Genomic DNA, 18,652 nt, shown 5'->3' on the forward strand with positions numbered 1-18,652 from the left:
GGGCCTTAAAAAGCCCATGGCAGAAAACTGAGGCCCAGGCCCTACCATCAGGCCTATTTTTCAAGCCCAAGTCCGGCTCATCTGATAAAAAGCCCTGAAAAGCATTAAGGCTTAGGACCATGGGCCGGGTCTCTTCCTTAAAATGCCAATATGCCAAGCCCAAGCCCGTCCGGGCCTGCTAGTGGGCTCAAAACTCAGACCCAAGCCCAGTCCACGGGCAAGCCCATTGGGCCTAGGCCCTGGATTTTAGGGCCGGGCCTGGGTGGGCCGATAGGGCCGGGCCTGGGATGGCCAGGACTAGAGGAGAGATTGATTAGCATTGAGTTGTCCATGGGAGGCCCGTAATGTTCCGTGCGTCTAGGATTATGCATTTTTTCTCTTTTGGGACTAGCTACCAGCCTACAAGTGACTCGGGCCAGGCCAGTGCAGCGGCGCCCACGGGCTCTGACTGTTACGGACGCGGGGATCTGTCACGGGCTCACGGCCCTAACAAACCTCCCTAAGAGTTCTCAAAAAAAACCTCCCCGAGAAAAAGATGGATCCCAAACAAACAAACAGATCATTGTACCACCAGACCAAACCCAACCCTACCCGGCGCCACCCCAGAAAAGAAAATTTTCCAAGTAGATCGATATATGGATTGACGGAGGTTGTACCGACGATGGCCGACGACGAGCTGGTGGTGCCGGAGGCCGACGAGCGCAGCCGTTGGATAGTGCGGCACCCTGTGGGCTGCGCCGGCGTCTCGCTTGTTTGCATCTACTGCCAGTTGGTCACTGACGACCCGCCCTTGACGCTCCTCATCCTTGTGCTCGGCCTCCTCGCCGTATTTCTTTACGACCTTGCCTGGCTTTATGCAAACGACAGGTACGTACCTTTGCCCGGCCGGAGAACCTTAGTAGATAAATTCTTGCTGCTCTATTAATTTATTCATTCAGTTCTCAAAAGAAAACAAAAATAAATCCACTCATCCGTCGATGCATTCATCTAAGTAGTAAGCACACATCTACAACTATAATTTGTCCATGATCGATACTTTATTGAAAATGTCACACTAGCTAGATCCATATTTCTGCATGTACGTCTTGCTTTTTTTTGGGGAGGGGGGGGGGGGGCGAATGTACACGTGTCTTGTTTGTTTGACTAAGAAATGATATAGTGATGTGTCCGCCGACGAGCTGGAGGAGGAGGTGGAGCTGGCGGTGCCGGAGGCCGACGAGCGTAGCAGATGGGCAGTGACGTGCCTTATCGGCTGCGCCGGCGTCTCGCTTCTTCGCATCGCCTGTCTGGTCGACCACCACAACAACCCCCGCATGAGGATCCTTATGCTTCTGCTCTGCTACCTTGGCGTATTTCTTTGCGGCCTTTTCGAGGCTTTTGTTATCCAAAGGTACCTCAATGTGGAGGGTCAGCAAAAACTAGTAGATAAATTCTTGTTACTCTATTAATCAATAAATCAATCCTTGCATCCATCCATCCATCCATGCATCTTTCTATCTATCTGTGAATATTTTTTGAACACTATCTTTTACTCCTTAGCCAACTACCACCTACCGTACACTCTAATACTGTAGCATGCACCGAGTTGACTTCCCAAAAAAATACATGGAAGGAAAATATGTTTGATTTGTTTTGAATTGATTGCAGGAATTACATGTATGGCACCTGCAACTCTGCTCTCAAAACGTATATGTATGAAATTATATTAGATTTTTTGTTACCAATGTCTCATGTCTATGTTTATTGTTCCGTGGCAACGCACGGGCATGCAGCTAGTCTATATAAGTTTTGAAATACTCCCTCCGTAACTTTTAATAAGATATTTTTCGAGTCAACCGTGTCAAAAAAAGTCTCAAAACTATGTAATGAGATGCACTCCAAATCCAGAAGACAAACGAAATTCTAGGATTATCCATTTGGGCAGACTTTTATGCAGCTAGCATATGGTTATGTTTCACTAGATGCACGTCTCAATTATCATAAGTTAATTATATGGTGATATTTATCATAATCCATCCACATGATGGATACCTCTAGATCAGAATGGATTCTTTTGTGCAACAGTGCAAACATTGTTACATATTGTATATGTGTATTGTAGGTCTTGCTACAGATCAGACAAGGGAAATCTTTGCAAAATCCCTCCTTCCCAAAATTTTGGACGTATTAGTTTTTGCATGCAATCCCATAATATTAGGCGCAGGTGACTTTCCCTCTCGTGCAGTTACAACCAAGCTAAGAATCACTATTTTTCTGGAAACTAAAAAGATTGCCCGATAGGTCTCTTGTGTAGTTAGAGCATCTCCAGCTGCGCCCCCAACAGGTCCTTCCCAGGCTTTTTTCCGCGCCGGCGCCGAAAAATTGCCCAAGTCGCGCCCCCAAGACACCGAATTCCGCCGGCTTGGCCCGTTTTTGCGCCCGGCGATCGCAGGCCGAACCCGGCGCACTGGGGGCGCTCGGGGGCTCCGGCGCAAGGAAAAAGCGCTCCTGGGGCCACATTGTCAGGCAAAAAGTCAAGCCACCCGTCCAGATTCGCCTCCGACCCCCCGCGCTCGGCCGCCAACCTGCCGATCCCGGCGCCGTCGACCGCCCACAGCAGCTAGGTAAATCATTTTCGGCCGGGAAAAAGAAGGGGTTTCGCCGAGGCAGCCTCTCCGCCGCCGTTCGGGCACCTTTTCCGGCGTTCCGGCCGTGCAGGGCCTGTACACCGGCGGGTTTGCGCCCACCTCGCCCGCAAGGTGTTTGGTGATTTGCCCGCGATGGACTCCGAAGATGAGGAGGCGCTCGCGGCGTTGCTGGAGGAGGAAGCAGCCAAAGCCGACGTCCAGGAGCAGGAGCGTCTCATGGTGCTCGCCGCCCTCGCCGGCCTGCTCGCGAGCAGTGAAAAGCCACAGCGAGGTGGCTCGGCGCTTGGGCGGGTGAAAGCAAAGAGCCGGCATCATCTGGAAGGCTACTGCATGCTCTACTCGGACTACTTCGCCGACGCTCCATTGCACGGTGAGAAAAAATTTCGGCGCCGTTATCGGATGAGCCGAAAGCTTTTCCTTAGGATTGTGAATTCCATCCGGGAGTTCGACAGCTACTTCAAGTGCAAGATGGATTGCACTAACACACTTGGATTTACCTCGATCCAGAAGTGCACGACGGCTATGAGGATGCTTGTATACGGAGCTCCCGGTGATTCACTCAACAACTATGGGCGCATGGCCGAGTCCACCACCATTGAGTGTTTCTATAAGTTCTGCAGGGCAATGGTGGCAGTGTTTGGACCGCAGTACTTGCGAACACCCAATGTGGAAGACACTGCTCGGATCCTAGCACAGAATGCAGCAAGAGGGTTTCCTGGGATGCTTGAAGCATCGTGTATGCATTGGAAATGGAAGAACCGTCCATTTGCTTGGCAGGGGTTGTACAAAGGCGCCAAAGGCTGTTGGAGTGTGGTACTTGAGGCAATGGCCACACAGGACCTCTGGATTTGGCACTCTTTCTTTGGGATGCCAGGAACTCACAATGACATCAACGTCATGCAGTGCTCCCCAGTCTTTGCCAAGTTTGTTGAAGGTCATTCTCCTCCGGTGAACTTCAAGGTCAATGGGCGGCAGTACAACAAGGGGTATTATCTAGCTGATGGCATCTATCCGAGATGGTCGACATTTGTGAAGACCATCTCAAACCCTGCAAGAACGCCTGGTTTGCGAAGGTTCAGGAGGCTTGCAGGAAGGATGTCGAGCGGGCATTTGGTGTGCTCCAATCTTGATTTGCTGTTGTCCGGTTCCCTGCTCAGACCTGGTCGAAAGATCAATGTGGGAGATCATGACTTGCTGTGTCATCTTGCACAACATGATCATTGAGAGCGAGCAGGAAGAGCTAGTGTTTGACTGAACCATATTACAGGCAGGGTCCTCTTGCCCAAGTTGATCACCAGCTACCGGCAAACTGGACTGAATACCTGAATATGCGTCAGGAATCCGAGACCCACAGGTGCATCAAGAACTGCAACACGATCTGGTGGAGCACCTATGGAGGCTCAAGGGCAAGGCCGGGGCGACGCGGGAATGACGTGTGATGAAATTTGAGTTTTGTTTTGTTAAACTATATAATTTGTATTGAACTATTTGTTGAACTATTTGATTTATGTGATGAAACACGCTAAACCATACCGAACTATGTGACGATCTAATTGATTTCTATTTGTATACGAAAACTCACGCCGAAACACGCCGAAACACGCCGAATATGGGCCGATTCACGCGGATATCGAGCCATTTTTGCACACAATTGGGCCGAACACTGGGCCGAAATCGGCGACCTGGGGGCGACGGCTGGGTGCCCAACCGCCCCAGCGCCGAGCTTACCGCCGGCTCACCCCCAGGCCGCTCTTTTTCGGCGCCCTGGGGGACCGAACGGCTGGAGATGCTCTTAGCTCTCAGTTCCCATGCCATCCCTCTCTCTCCCTCACAAGATTGACCTGCGTTAATTTCCGTGCAGAAAACTAATATGCCTTAGAATATGGCAAGGAGGAAGTACATAGCATCAGGAAATGAAAATGGATCTGACATGTTGTTGCAATATATATGAAGAAAAATATTATAAAATGTTCTATAGCACGGATACACAGCGAACTGTCTCAGTATGAAGTCAAAAAAAAAAAGAAGTCGTCATGATTCATGAACAAAGTCTTAATAAACAAAATAACAGCAAACTATCTGAACAAATCTAGCTGTTGTGCATATGAACTTGTAACATCTACAATGGACAATAATATAAACCTGAATCATAACGTGTAGAATCTAAATAACAAAGAAGTAGAAGTATCCCGAGATAGAAAAACTACTCTCTGGTACTAAAGATGGTATATAGATATAGCCAGCCATTAGCATGAGGTCATTGTTTTTGAGCTCTCCTAGTTACTCCCTTCATCTTTGTGCTAACTTTATACTAAATCTGCGACATTTATTTTGGGATGGAGTGAGTACAAGTTAATCGTCACACAGTGATATTATCAGTAATGTGCTTAGGAAACTTTTGCATACTTCTTGATAGCCAGAATCCATGGCTAATGTATTTGATCTATGAAAAGAACACGTGCCACAAGTTATCAGCGGATTACATCTTTGCTTCCAATTCTATAGCTACGAGGGTCATGAAACCATACAATAATTAGTATCTCAACAATAACTATGTTTTTATGGCAAATATGTGGCTACTGTTCTATCAGTGGGTGAGAAATAGAAAATATGTTCACCATTGCTTCATCTACTACTAATTTCTTAATAGAAACATAAAAGTCACAAAGCAAAATGAATATAAGTTTCAAAGAAAAACATAAGATCATAAGTATTCATTTACCCGCTGAAATAGTTAGCCAGTACATTCAAAACAACATTGGCCAATCAATTAAGAAACTACAGGAATCAAGGCAAAATGGTACATCACTAAATTTCAAATATAACCTAAATGACACATACATGAGAAACCATCCTAAAGTACTCACTCCTCCTCGTGTCATCTGACTTAAACTTGGAAACTTGTTGTCGCTTCAGGAGAGAAAGCATTAATGAACCCGGCAGGAGCCCTCGAGGAAGATAAAAACAATGATTAGAACTGACCATTATCAATATTGTTTCTAAATTATACAAACAACACAGAAAAGCACATACTTGTCAGCGACAGTGTAGGCACTTAAGCAGGGATGGATTTTTTTTTTTTGCTTCATCCAGAAGAAAGTTACTTTCTGTTACAATTTGAGAATGGAAACAAGAGAATGGGGCGGCTCTGCTTCCTATTTTACATAGTAACACCAAATAATCAAAATGGTAAATTAGTTTCCATGCGTATATGATGGTGCGAGTAAGAGCGAAAACAGAAGTGCACTCCTAGTGCTACCTTAATGCCCTATGTGGAGGATACTTCACCTGGTTCCCAAAAATAGTAAAGAGTAAGAAGGCCTCTTCCTGCTACTTGATCAATGAAAGATAAAGAAGAATGCCGTTCCCTTGGGACGGTTTCAGAGAGAAGCATGTTTAAGATTGGTTACCTGCAGAGAAAACCCACAGGCTATTCCACATTCCATGGATTGGAAGATTAATGTTGGAACTTGGAAGGGCCTGTTCAAGAAGTAGTCCTGAAATACAGAGTGTCGCTGTTGAGCAACACAATTATGATTAAACGGCTAAGCTGTCCACCTTTGCATTGTTGAGAGAATTTAAACTGTAATCGCCAAACAGAACAAAAAACAAGGTTAAGAGTGATTACTGCTACAAAGATGATGAGTTGACGATCGTGACTCGTGTTTAATCCTCTTCTTGTCACAAAAACATGTTGGGGAACAACACCACATGAATGCAAGCCACAATAAAACCTTGAATATTTGTCTAGAAATATGTGTTTGATGCAAAAATTGACCGATCATCACAACTGCCTATTACTACTACAAATATAATGAGCATGCACAATTTTTTTTTTCAAAAGCTGGGCTATACATTTATCTTATTATGTCTGATCACGACTGATCATTACTGCTAGAAATATATTATCACACAAAAGTTTCTTTTGTGTGATGAACATCAGACGTTGGTTTGCCAGATGATTAAAGGAAAAAAATACATCAGTTAATTACCATTAATTTGGTTGTTGTGATGCTTTGAGTGCCGGACCCCTATCTTTGGTGATGAACTGGTCCGGGAGCGCATGCGAGCGAGCAAGAGAGGCATGGTGCGGCAAGATGGTGCAGGCCACGAGGGCAATGAATAAATAATTCATAACTGTCCACGGAGAAGACATATCCATTACAAATAGGGAATTTTACTATTTCATACCATTCATGTTGCTGCTTTCAGATTAAATTGAGTTTGATCACATAAGCACTTTTAATAGTACATTGGGCATTAGGAGTAGGAGCCCAACATAAAGTATCTTCCATATTTGTATTAATGATAGGAGTTCACAAGATATTCCTCTTGAAATTATCATCAAAAAAGAGATTAATTTTGTCCTCATCCCAATCTTTACTATTAGATTTCCAGAGAGCACTAACAACTTTAGGATAGGGCACATCTAAATTTGGATTAAGATGATCATAAATTTTATCCCAGTCATTGCACCAAGGATTAGTCCAAATACAAGCGGTTTGTGATGAACTAGTCCGGGAGCACCTGCGAGCGAGCAGGAGAGGCGTTGTGCGGCAAGATGGTGCAGACTCTGTTGCCTGAAATTCAGAGCTTGGGTACGGCACTACTCATGTTTGGAACATAGATATATCTGTGTTCTGTGATTCACAAGTTAATAGTGGCCCCGGCAGACGGCAGTACATAGCAGAATTAGGAGTTGCAAACAGGGTATATAGATATAGAAGAAAAATGCAAAGCAGAGCTTGTGTAACATGCATGTAGTCCAAACATTTTCCTCTGCTCTTTATTTCCCTAATCTCAGAAAACACATTCGTGTAAGCGAGCGAGATAACACGCTAAAGACCATGCATCATGAAAAGTTCATCAGTGCAGAATGTTGCACAACCTGACTAACTGTAAAAGAAATGCGGGTTGACTAACTGTATATATTGCATTTGCTCAACTCTAGAAAACTGCTTGATCAGCAAGTAAGTTGGAACCGGTAACCTAGTTGCATTTGCAATTTTCTACTCCCTCCGTCCCAAAATAAGTGTCTCAACTTTATACTAGCTCTAGTACAAATTTGTATTAAGCTCAAGACACTTATTTTAGGACGGAGGGAGTACTAGGAAACTACCTAGCATGCTGATACCTCTTAGCCCAACAACCAATAGAAACTAACTTAGACGTTTTTGTAGGGTAGTTTAGCAACTCGACAGAAACTAGACGAACCACTGCTGAAACACTGAAACTAGACAAACAACTTGACAGAAACTAGACGAACAACTTGACAGAAACTAGACGAACCACTGCTAAAACACAGAAACTTATATTTTGGTATAGATGTATTCCCCCCGTCTCACAATTAGTGTCTCAAGCTTAGTAATATAACTTCGTACTAAAGTTAGTAAAAGTTAAGACACTTATTTTGGGACCGAGGTAGTAGCACCTACTAACTTGACAGAAACTAGACGAACTTTTTCCCACTGAAGCATCGATGAACAACCGACATTTCTGGCATACAGCGGAATCAAATTAGTGAGGTAATCTCACGAGTCCACCAAAACCGGAAAGAAGGGCACAAACACAACAAGAAGTTGATCGATCACGTACACAAAATGATGACCGGTACACAAAAAACCCATGTCTGCTGTCTGAAAAATTCAGAAACTTGAATACAACACTGCTCATATTTGGCGTAAGATATGTCTGTGATTCAGAAGTTAATAACCCCGGGAAGGGTATATACAGAAGAATTAGCATGTCTGTGATTCAGAAGTTAATAACCCCGGGAAGGGTATATACAGCAGAATTAGCAGTTGTAAACAAAATATGTACTATGTGATTCAGAAGTTAATGTGCAACATGCATGTAAAACAGGTATATCCGTGATTTAGAAATTAATGGTGCAGGAACAGGCATATACAGCAGAATTTGCAGTTGAAAACATGGTATAGAAGCAACGTCGCTGGCCAAAATGCAAAGCAGGGCTTTGTGTACTTAACATGCATGTAATCTGAAACATGTTTCTCTGCACCTCCTTTCACTGCATTTAAGCGAGTGAGGTAACAGGATAAGTAAAGACCATGCATGACGACAAATTTATCAGTGCATAATTCTACACAACCTGACCAACATTAAGTTGCATTTGCACAACTCAAAGAAACTGCTTGATCAGACACAACTAGGAAATTGCCTAGCAACCAACAGAAACTAACTTCGCCCAGCAACCAACTCTCCGAAAACCGTTTGATGAGACACAATTCAAGGTAACTTTAGTCAGTTTCTGTAGTTGATCAATCATAACTACTGATAAAATCCTGAAGCTTAGCCCAGCTACCAACATTTCTGTCATAAGCTGGAATTTATCCGAGGTGAGTTCATCAGTCAGAACCGAAAAGGCGGGAATATCAAAGAGTTTCAGTAAAGGCTGATCGTGTATCTGAATGACATTCGTCCTACATGATCCATGGTGCAAAAATAGAACATGCAGTAGATCTATCATGCACACCTTAACAGATCAGAAACAAGATGAACACCGTAAGTTCACGAGCCATAACCGAAAGGGGACTGCCAAAGACATTCAGTTAGCAATTTAGCATGACCAGAACAAACAAACTGAAGTAGACAAAGATCCTGCAGATCAACCATCACAAGATCATCTGCAAACTCAACTTAGTACTGCACATCATAACAGAAGAAGAACGAAACAATCATTGCAGTAAGTTTGTGGCATCGGATCCTGTGCCTGATCAACAAACACGCACGCTTTTCAATCAGAATCCTAACAACTGAACAACATTCCTTGTATGTATGCATGCATAGGATGATTCAGAGTAAAAATTCGAAGTGAATTGAGCCGTATAAACTGTAACTGATGCATGCAGGAACAAAATTAGCACAAGCAAGAACAGAAGTTGAGCAAACAGTCGGAACAGAGCAACGAGAAGATGAATCAAATTCGCACCAAAATTGATTCAAGTCGTGCAATCAGAAGTACTCATCTCTTATCTGAACCTCTATTGAACTAAACGACTGCCCAAATCCGAACCACTACTCCACTACGCAAAACGATCGAGACGAGACGTACGCATCGCATCACTCGCCGGGAGAGGTGATCGCTGAGGAGGCGCAGTCGCCGAAGGGCTCCCCGACGCCGCAGGTGCCGTTCGTCTGGTCGGTGGCGGACGCGACGGCGAGGTCGGCGAGGTGGAGGCGAGGGAACGGCACGTAGACGCCGTGGACGGCGATGCGCGAGTTGACCACCACGTCGGGCTCCTTGATGGGTATGTAGTTGATGCGGACGTCGTCGTTGGAGGAGGCGGAGCCGGTGGCGTAGTGGGTGACGACGAGGCTCTGCCCCTCGCCGGCCAGCGTGGGGAGGACCGTGCCGGGGCGGAGGCGCTGGAGGTCTGCGCGCGTGAGGCGGTGGTTGGGGACGATGTGGAAGCGCACCGCCGAGACGTAGTCGTGGCCTCCGCCGACGAAGATGGCCGGGTCGTCGAGCGCGAAGAGCGTCAGGTTGGCCAACTTCTCGAGCTCGGCGAACTTGACGCGCATGGCCAGCGCCATGAAGCCGTAGCCCCCGTCGCGGAGTCGCGCCATGGCGTCGCGGATCATGATGCGCACCACGGAGGCAGCGGTGGCCGCGGAGGCTGCGGCGGAGCGGCCGGTGAGGTGATGGTGGTGCTGGCCGTCGAAGCAGGAGTGCGTGAGCGGGCGCAGGAAGCCGTGGAGGCCGTGGACGACGTAGCGGCCGTCGTTGTAGAGCTCGGGGTGGGACACCTCGACGCCGTCGGCGTAGATCCTGGCGTAGTGGATGCCGAAGGGGCCCCGCTCGGTGGCGACCTTGATGCAGAAGCCGACGGAGGCGGAGGGGATCTTCATGGTGGCTGCGGCGGCGAGCTCGGAGTAGGGGTAGTAGCCCATGGCGATGTGCTGCTCGAGGAGGTGGCGGCGCGAGCACATGGGGCAGGCGGCCTGGAGGAAGGCGTCGGGGGCGGCGAAGACGGTGATGGCCCCGGGCCACCTCGCGAGCGGCGGCGCGTGGGCGAGGAGCGGCGCCTCCGACGCCATCTCGTTGTACCCCAGCGAGGTGAGCACCCTGGAGAGCTGCTGCAGCCCCTGCTCGGCGTCGGACACGGCGGGAGGCGGAGGCGGGCTCGTGGTCGTCGCCACGGTGGCAGGGAGCGGAAGAGGCGTGGTGGTCGTCGTCGGCGCGGACCCCTCCTCCTGCGGCCGCGGCGTCGCCTCCGCGAGATCCGGCACCGGGAGGACGAGCGTGGGAGGCGGTGATGCCGCTTCGGCCTGGGGCGGCACGAGCGGAGCGGGACGGGCCTCCGCCGCGTCCGTGGCCTGCGCGTCGGCGAGGACGGGGTCGACGTCGCCGGTGGCGAGCAGGGACTGGGTGTCGGCGTGGAGGTGGTTTTGGTGCATGGAGGGCGCGGCGCTAGGGACGGGGTGGAAGTGGGCGGTCGTGCCGAACGGCGAGCGGTGGTGGTGGTGGTGGGCGCGGGCGGAGGCGGAGGCGGTGGCGCTCTCCGGCGAGTGGGTGGCGGAGGCGGTGGATAGCGCGAGGAGGAGGAGGAGGAGGGGTAGGGGTAGGTTGTGAAGACGGAGAGCCATGGCTGGCTGACTGCCAAGGAAGGAACGAACTGGAATGGGGATGGGGATGGATCCGGAGGGGCTATAAAGAGTAGCCGGCCGCGGCGATGGCAGGGGAGAGAGCGGAGCACGGCGTCAGGTCGCATCACGTCACGTAACCGTCTTGTGCGAGGGACCTAGTCAAAGCGAGTCAAGGGTCCAGCGATCCCAGCCCTTTTTTAGCGCAGGACAAGTGGATTGGATTTCAAATTTGGGTAAGACTACCCACATACCCATAGTGGGAGTAATATCGATGGTAACATCACACTTATCTACTCCCTCCGTGTAGGTGTGTAAGTCATCTTATGAAAACCAAATAATCCTAAAACACTTAGGCGCGGTGCCTTAACTTCTACCTCGTTTCTTGTTTCTTGACATATCAACCAATAAGAGATGAGGGGTGTGCATGTTTTTAATGACTTTAGACTACAAATAAGACATGCAGTGGTTAGTTCATTGCATGCGATGCTATTAATTAACAAATAAACATTAATGTCTCTCGTTTTCCCCTCTTCCTTGATCACGGTGCACAATCTAAGATGGCTTACTCACCTAGACGGAGGGAGTAGGTAAAATAGATGATGTGACATGTAATTAATGAAGAAAAAAAGGCATGTGGTAACATAGCTAGTTACTGTAACATCACAAATATCAAGAAAAGATGAGTCTACAACGTAATAAATGAAGTGATGCATGACACAGTACATATGTTACTACCCACTGTGAAGGTAGTAACATAGACTAGTAACATATGCATGTTACTAGTCTAAGTTACCCATTGTGACTAGTCTAAGTTGAAATGAACACAAGCGGGTCTGTTTTTCTTTGTCGACGGCGTCAACCGGAGATGATGGATCCAGGGCTCGAGTTGCACGGGGTCCGTTTCGTATCCGCGCCAATGCAAATGATCATTAGTGCGCAGTCCCTAGTAGCTCAACCCAAGCTTGCTGCCATAAGCATGATTATATGATTTGGTTGATGAACTTTAAATGCAAATATCCGATAAGGATATTTATTTTGTATACAAATTATTTGAACAATTACAGTCGCTTATGAGATTATCGGTTTTATGTCTAAGATCTTTTAGTCGAAAAGACATACTTATATTTGACATGTTTATTTTATCTTGGCAATGTTGTGTGGCATACTTGCAAAGAATGCTCTCCTTCGTCAGAAAGTGGTTCATAGAGCAATTGATGTATGCCGGAAATAAAACCACTTCATAAAAAACGTCCAAACAGATGCCTCCTTGCTTGGTTGAATTTTATCGCGAGACTTGCATGTGTATGTTCAAATGGTCTTCTACAAACAAATATGGCACATGTTTTGATCCTATTGGAACTAGTACTCCTAAAATTGATGGTTGCTTTTACACGGTGTGAGAGATGCATAATTCAAGAGGACGCAGGTGTTTGTTGAGCAAGCCAGTACGTTGCAATACAACTTCTACTATTTTTTTAGATCTTTGGACGCAATGGCAACTCAGAAAAATGATCAAATTATCTGGTCTGAGATTGCTGAAACACATGAGTTCCTTTGCAGGGGCAAATGTCAGGAAGTAGCAAGTCTACAAGTTGATCTAATTAAGATGTTATGGTTGCCGCTTTCGTTCATAATATGGTTTACACATTTTATTCATATGGAAGTTGTTGTCGGCTTGGTGATTGAAGACTTGGTCTCTTCCATAATATTCCGAGTGATTGAACACACTTGGTAGCATAGGAACTTGACCATCATATTTTGCAACATGACACGACTTGTATGTCGACTTTTGCATTTGCTTAATGGTTGTAGTTAAGATTGCTATTTTTGATATATATGTGTATTACAAACTGAACATGAATTGCATATTTTGAGTTTAATTTCATGATAACATATATGGTGCTTCTGAATTTGTGCTAAAATGTCAAACCCCGAGCAATGTTTTGATAGAAATATTGGACGTCGAACTATCTGTGCATATAGAACAATGTCATATGAACCATAGGCATAAAAACGTATGTCGGTGTAGAATGTCTGGCGGTGTAGATCACACCTACCCTATCATAGTGTCAGTCGAATTATATTTATATTTTGATAAAGACCTTTGCTGATGGTAGTATAGTTGGCAACTGCTTTTTCTCGTCAATTTTTTTGCCGACATTAAGTATGTCGCTCTATGTGGCCTGTCTCAACAAATTGTTTGACACTACTTTGAGTGTCATGGTGTAGTGCAGGTGAATGAAAGGAAATGATCAAACTTGACTGATGCGACAGTGATAGACATAGTATCGCTGCTAGCATGATGACTGTCTATATTGTAGTCAAGCAGTAGTGCTTGTAAAAGTGAAGTAGATATTACAAGTGCATATTTCCTGCAAACACCATAATCATAGTATTAATAAAAGAAACACTCAAGCAACATGCTTATAAGTGAATTGGTATTTCGCCCTTATATCCATCATTAGCAAGCAAGTTCGGTTGGGACAACATAAAACACACATACAACATGTAATGACAACAAAATGGGCTAATTGTTGGGTTGGATTCATATCAGCCACATTGAACAAGTCTTACAAACCCATAATATGCATATGTCTTTAGATAAGAAGTTATGATTTATGAATGCCAAAAACGACGTAAGGCAATATAACCGTATTTATTGAATTGTACAAAGTTAGAACCCGACCCACTTAATCGCCTACTTTCTGACCCGATGATGTTGTTGAAGCATGCAACGTGAAAAAGCTGGCCGCGAAGAATATCGAGGGTGGATGTGGCCCATGGCGACAAGGCCCCTTGCTAAGGTTGTCATAGATGGAGGCGAGAGGGAGCAATGGGGGTGTTGTAAGCGGGTGGTGTTGTGTGAAGGAGTGGGAGAAGTGACAAAGGAGAAGCACCTGCACATTCTCTATCTCAAAGTTTTTATTTGGGCTTGGGCCACTCATTCATTCGCTTTCGTATTTGAGTTGAAACGAAATTCCTTCCATTGCTAAAAACTGAAGAAGCCCATGTCAGAAAAAAAAAAACAAATGAGGAGACTTGTTTTTTCGTTTCCTATTAGAAGAAGATGAAAATTCCAAGTCAGGTAGTGGCCGTCTGGGCCCACCAAATCCCTGTTGTCCTCTGCTCTCACTACGCCACAAGGCTCTCCCCTCTTTTAATGGAAGATTAGAGCAAGTATAATAGTGGGCTATAAGTCCGCTTACATGATACTTTTGATTATGTGGAGAGAGACAAGAAAAAAAGTGAAGGAGTGGATTCTCAAACTCTACGCGTGCTCCTAGGTAAAAATATTTAATGAGAGAAAAATATTTAAAAATATTTAATGGCTATAAAAGATGAATGAGACCAAATTATATCTCATCTAGATGAGTTCTAGCAAAACTGATTAATAATGCTAACTCTTGATGATGGGAGTATTAAACATGCTCTTAATAATTGGTTAAACTGAATTAGTTGGCACCTACTTGTTGCCTAAGTAAAGTGGGGAGCGACACTAGGTACTCCCCCTGGTTGCTTTGGGGAAGCACATGAAAGACCTGCATGCATCTACTGCTACTACAGTAGTACGTCTTGTATACTGCGATGGCGTCTCTGGGAAGGTGTTGGAGGGCGCGGGACGCACGCACGGTGTGGGTTTTGCTCTGTTGTGACGGTCCCGTTTTTCTGTTTTACTGTCAGTGAAAAGCGTATTTGATTGTTGGTTGGACGTAGTGGAAACACAGGAAAAGAAGAGGCGGCGCCCCGTGTAGGAAGGAGCAAATGGAGAATCTGGGTGGGTAGAAAAGCAGTAACCGCTCGCCTGCGGGTGTCAGAGCCTGCCTCAGAGGAGAGAGAGAGAGAGAGGAGGGGGGAGCCGAGCCGTGGGTTGCACCTGCACCGCACCGGCACGTCTCCTCGCGTCGATCGCCCCGGTGTATATAACACCCACACACCCACCCCTCGCAGCGCTCGCTCACATCGCTCGCTCCCTCGCTGCCAAGCCCTCTCTCTTCCTCCCCCCGTCTCTCCCTCACGCAGTCACGCCGGCCTGCTTCGGGATCCATCCATGGCTAGGCAAGGGCTCGCGTAGCTACATCCACCTCTCCGTCCACCTACTACCTGCTACGCTACTCCGGCTGGCCAGGTACGCACGCACGCCGGCCTCTCGCATCCGCCGACCCGTACGTCCTTTCCTCGTGCTTTGCTGCGGCGCACGCGTTTCGAACTCGCTTTGCTAGCCGGCGCGGCGGTGCGCGCGCGCGTAGGAACGAACGAGTCCGGCCGTGCAACTCGACCGACCTCTCGTGCACTAGAAACACGTACGCCGTATGTACCAGGGTCCGTGTCCTTCCATCGATATCCATGCTGCTAGCTGCGCTAATCTCGTTGCCGCACCCGGTGAGATCCTACTGATTTTGCTTGTTGGGACGGGTTTAGTAATTTGTGAGCACCCGGCCGGTGAAATTTATCTGTTCATGGAGTACCTACTTTGTTTACTGGGGTTTAATTTCGTTGCGGCACCCGGTGAGATGGCCGTACGTACTAGTTTTGTTTGTTTGTTTGTTTGTTGGGGGTTTAATTTGTGAGTGCCCGGTGAAATTGATTTGTTCATGGATTAGTACCTAGCTTGTGAAATTCCTTTTCTAAATAAACTCCACGGTTATAATTTATTTTGTTCATGAACCTTGGTTGGGTTGATGCCTTCATATGGAAAACGTATCATCTCCGTGCATGTAATTTTGCTGAGGCTGCTGCTGGATTGGATACCTGCCTGCTAATTTTGTGTGTTGGGGTTTAATTTGTGAGCACCCCGTGGTGGAGTTTATCTGTTCATCGATTGGATGCCTGCCTGCTAGCTGCTGCACCCGGATGAGATACTATACTGAATGTATTCATTTTGTTCGTCTTGGGTTACTTAGTTATTAATCCTTAGATTCATACATGTTTGCATCTCCGTGGTTACTTTCACTGATTACTTACATATACATTGATTCATGTTCTGCTGGCAATTGATCACTGAAGCTGCACATAGAATTTATTGATCTTCATCTTTCAGACTATGAAATTGCCCCAAGTAATCAGTGAAGCTGCAGCTCTTCTCTAACATCAATTACATTATTAATTTACTGATTACTTACACAGATGGCGCAGGGATGGGCAGAGAGGATGGCTAAGGGATGGGCAGACGCTAGCCACCTGGATGTCTTTTGCTGGGGAACGGCCTGGATCAGCCCTCTCTTTTCACTGTAAGTACTATCAGTTCAAGGAGTGCATTGTCGATCGATCGATCAATCATCTAATCGAATGAAGCAAGCAAGGAAGCATTCATTTTCTCGATGGATCATTTCTAAGTTTCATTCATGCGCCCTTGTACATGTTGCAGCTGGGCGACATGCATCTCGTGGCGCCACCGCGCGCTGGGCGGGGGTGGCCGGCGCCCGGAACCCACCATCGCCGCGCTCATGGGCAGCCTCGCCTGGCTCGCGTACGGATTGGAAGTCATCGACGACACGGTCGAGCCGCTGTCTGTCAACGCCTGGGGCGCCACGTTCCAGGCGGTGTACCTCGTCACTTTCCTCTTCCTGTGCACTGGTGAGGAGCGACGCCGTGCTATCAGGCCGATGGTGACCGCTGGGATCTACGTGGCCCTCTTGCTCACCATCGGCGGCGTCGACTCCGGCAGCTTCAAGTTGCTCTGCAGCATCGCGGGTTCGGTGTCCGCCGCCGCGCCGCTGTTCACCTACTGGTTCCTGGTACTGATCGAGTGTGATCCATCTCTCATCTTTCAACCAACTCAACTGAACAAGTGTATACTGAATGATGAACGAGCCTGAACCTGAACCTGAACCTGGATGGTTCCTTTGTTGCATTGCATTGCAGGACCAAGCTACGCTTCCACCCTGGGGCATGTCTGCCTTCTCCATCGTACACTGCTTCGCGTGGTGTATACGGGGCGTCACGAAGCCGGTACCACAGCATGAGGACTTATACATGGCGGTGCGAAATTTCTTCCTTCCTTCCTTCCTTCCTTGGACTTCATACTTTCATAGCTCTACTGCTGCTGCACATTATTCATTCTTTCGTTATCTAGCTACCTTTGCTGCTGCTGGTGCTTAACATGCATGGACTCGCTGGATTTACTATGGATGCAGACGCAGAATGGGATCGGCGCTTTCTGCTCCTTGGTACTAGTGTTCCTGGCCTGGTTTTTGCCCGGCGCCCTGGCACCGCCCATGGAAGAGGACATGGATCTCCTTGCGGCACTCATCAACCCAGACGTCGTGGAAGTGGAACACCCTCTGTTGCCCGGCGCCCTGGCACCGCCCGTGGAAGAGGACATGGATCTCCTTGCGGCACTCGTCAACCCAGACGTCGTGGAACTGGAACACCCTCTGTTGCCCGGCGCCCTGGCACCGCCCATGGAAGAGGACATGGATCTCCTTGCGGCACTCGTCAACCCAGACGTCGTGGAAGTGGAACACCCTCTGTTCCCCGCTCCCCCACCGCCGCCGAGACGCAGGAGCACCGGCGCTGACGTCGACGCGCACCACGACCCACCGCCGCCGAGACGCAGGAGCACATGAGCCGGACTCCGGCGACCGTCGCTCTGCGAAGAGGACGAAAGCGGCCGACCTGACGTGCGAACCGAGGCCAGCATGCCTTCTGTTTGACACTTGTCCTTCCTCACACTCATCATTCATCAGTACGTCGCTTGCTAAGGCTGCCTGTCAAGTTAGAACTGAGTTGGATGTTGCTTTTGTGAGAATTCAAGTTCCAAAACTTACTCTGAGCTAGAATTCAGCACCCGACATTCATGTGTTTCACTTCATGCATATGTTGAAATGGAGCACATCACATAACACATTCTTACATTTGCAGCATCCACCAATTCACCTCGAACACAACTTTATGTGAACGACATAACCAGTTTCAACAAAAAAAAAAGCAAAAGTGTGGAAATTTAAATACACACAAGTTTAAACACAAAATCAACAGTGTGGCAATTGATCAATGTCGTAAGTCATGAGAAGTTTTTTTTTCAAGTCCAACATGAGAGCTATTGGTGTTCACTAGTTGCCCTCTTCTCCGAAATTTCTCTTTCACATCGCGTCTAATAGCAGCCCACCAAGATATAATTAGGCTTTATCTTTCCTATCTTATTTCTCTGTAACATCCCGTTTATGTGGTCAATTAGCCTCTATTTCCTTCGTCATAGTTTGCTATGATTCATGAGACGGCTTCCTCATACCTAGAAAACTTAAAGACATATATAAATTGGATAGATTGAGTGTAAGGGCATCTTCAACGGCGATCAGCAAACCGCCCGCATCAGTCCGGACCGCGGATCCCATCCAACGCGATCCGGACGTGTTTTCTCCGGCAAACAGGAGACAAGTGCCCTGCATTGTTTCCGCGTCAAAATCCCCACTCCCTTC

General features: G+C 47.2%; 3 protein-coding genes across 3 annotated transcripts; 2 read left to right on the forward strand and 1 right to left on the reverse strand.

The window, feature by feature from the left end:
- The first annotated feature begins 534 nt into the window (after window positions 1-534).
- Window positions 535-1,590, forward strand: LOC123115635 (uncharacterized). The gene is made up of 2 exons (XM_044536750.1): window positions 535-867; window positions 1,160-1,590. The coding sequence occupies exons 1-2, from the start codon at window positions 536-538 to the stop codon at window positions 1,446-1,448; spliced, it is 621 nt and encodes a 206-aa protein (XP_044392685.1). The 5' UTR covers window position 535; the 3' UTR covers window positions 1,449-1,590.
- Window positions 1,591-9,436: 7,846 nt separating this feature from the next.
- On the reverse strand, window positions 9,437-11,278 carry LOC123110344 (uncharacterized). Its single transcript, XM_044530841.1, has one exon. It carries the CDS (start codon window positions 11,232-11,234, stop codon window positions 9,708-9,710), a length of 1,527 nt encoding a protein of 508 aa, XP_044386776.1. The 5' UTR covers window positions 11,235-11,278; the 3' UTR covers window positions 9,437-9,707.
- Window positions 11,279-15,199: 3,921 nt separating this feature from the next.
- Window positions 15,200-18,080, forward strand: LOC123115636 (uncharacterized). Its single transcript, XM_044536751.1, has 5 exons — window positions 15,200-15,360; window positions 16,359-16,462; window positions 16,600-16,969; window positions 17,097-17,213; window positions 17,369-18,080. The coding sequence occupies exons 2-5, from the start codon at window positions 16,359-16,361 to the stop codon at window positions 17,798-17,800; spliced, it is 1,023 nt and encodes a 340-aa protein (XP_044392686.1). The 5' UTR covers window positions 15,200-15,360; the 3' UTR covers window positions 17,801-18,080.
- Window positions 18,081-18,652: the final 572 nt, after the last annotated feature.

Source organism: Triticum aestivum, chromosome 5B (assembly GCF_018294505.1).
Source record: "Triticum aestivum cultivar Chinese Spring chromosome 5B, IWGSC CS RefSeq v2.1, whole genome shotgun sequence".
NCBI lineage: Eukaryota > Viridiplantae > Streptophyta > Magnoliopsida > Poales > Poaceae > Triticum > Triticum aestivum.

Coding starts and splice junctions, on each gene's coding strand:
- LOC123115636 (XM_044536751.1), top strand. CDS start 16,359: ATGGCGCAGGGATGGGCAGAGAGGATGGCTAAGGGATGGGCAGACGCT. Junction 16,463..16,599: donor ATCAGCCCTCTCTTTTCACT/GTAAGTACTATC, acceptor TACATGTTGCAG/CTGGGCGACATGCATCTCGT. Junction 17,214..17,368: donor ATGAGGACTTATACATGGCG/GTGCGAAATTTC, acceptor CTATGGATGCAG/ACGCAGAATGGGATCGGCGC.
- LOC123110344 (XM_044530841.1), bottom strand. CDS start 11,234: ATGGCTCTCCGTCTTCACAACCTACCCCTACCCCTCCTCCTCCTCCTC.
- LOC123115635 (XM_044536750.1), top strand. CDS start 536: ATGGATCCCAAACAAACAAACAGATCATTGTACCACCAGACCAAACCC. Junction 868..1,159: donor TGGCTTTATGCAAACGACAG/GTACGTACCTTT, acceptor GAAATGATATAG/TGATGTGTCCGCCGACGAGC.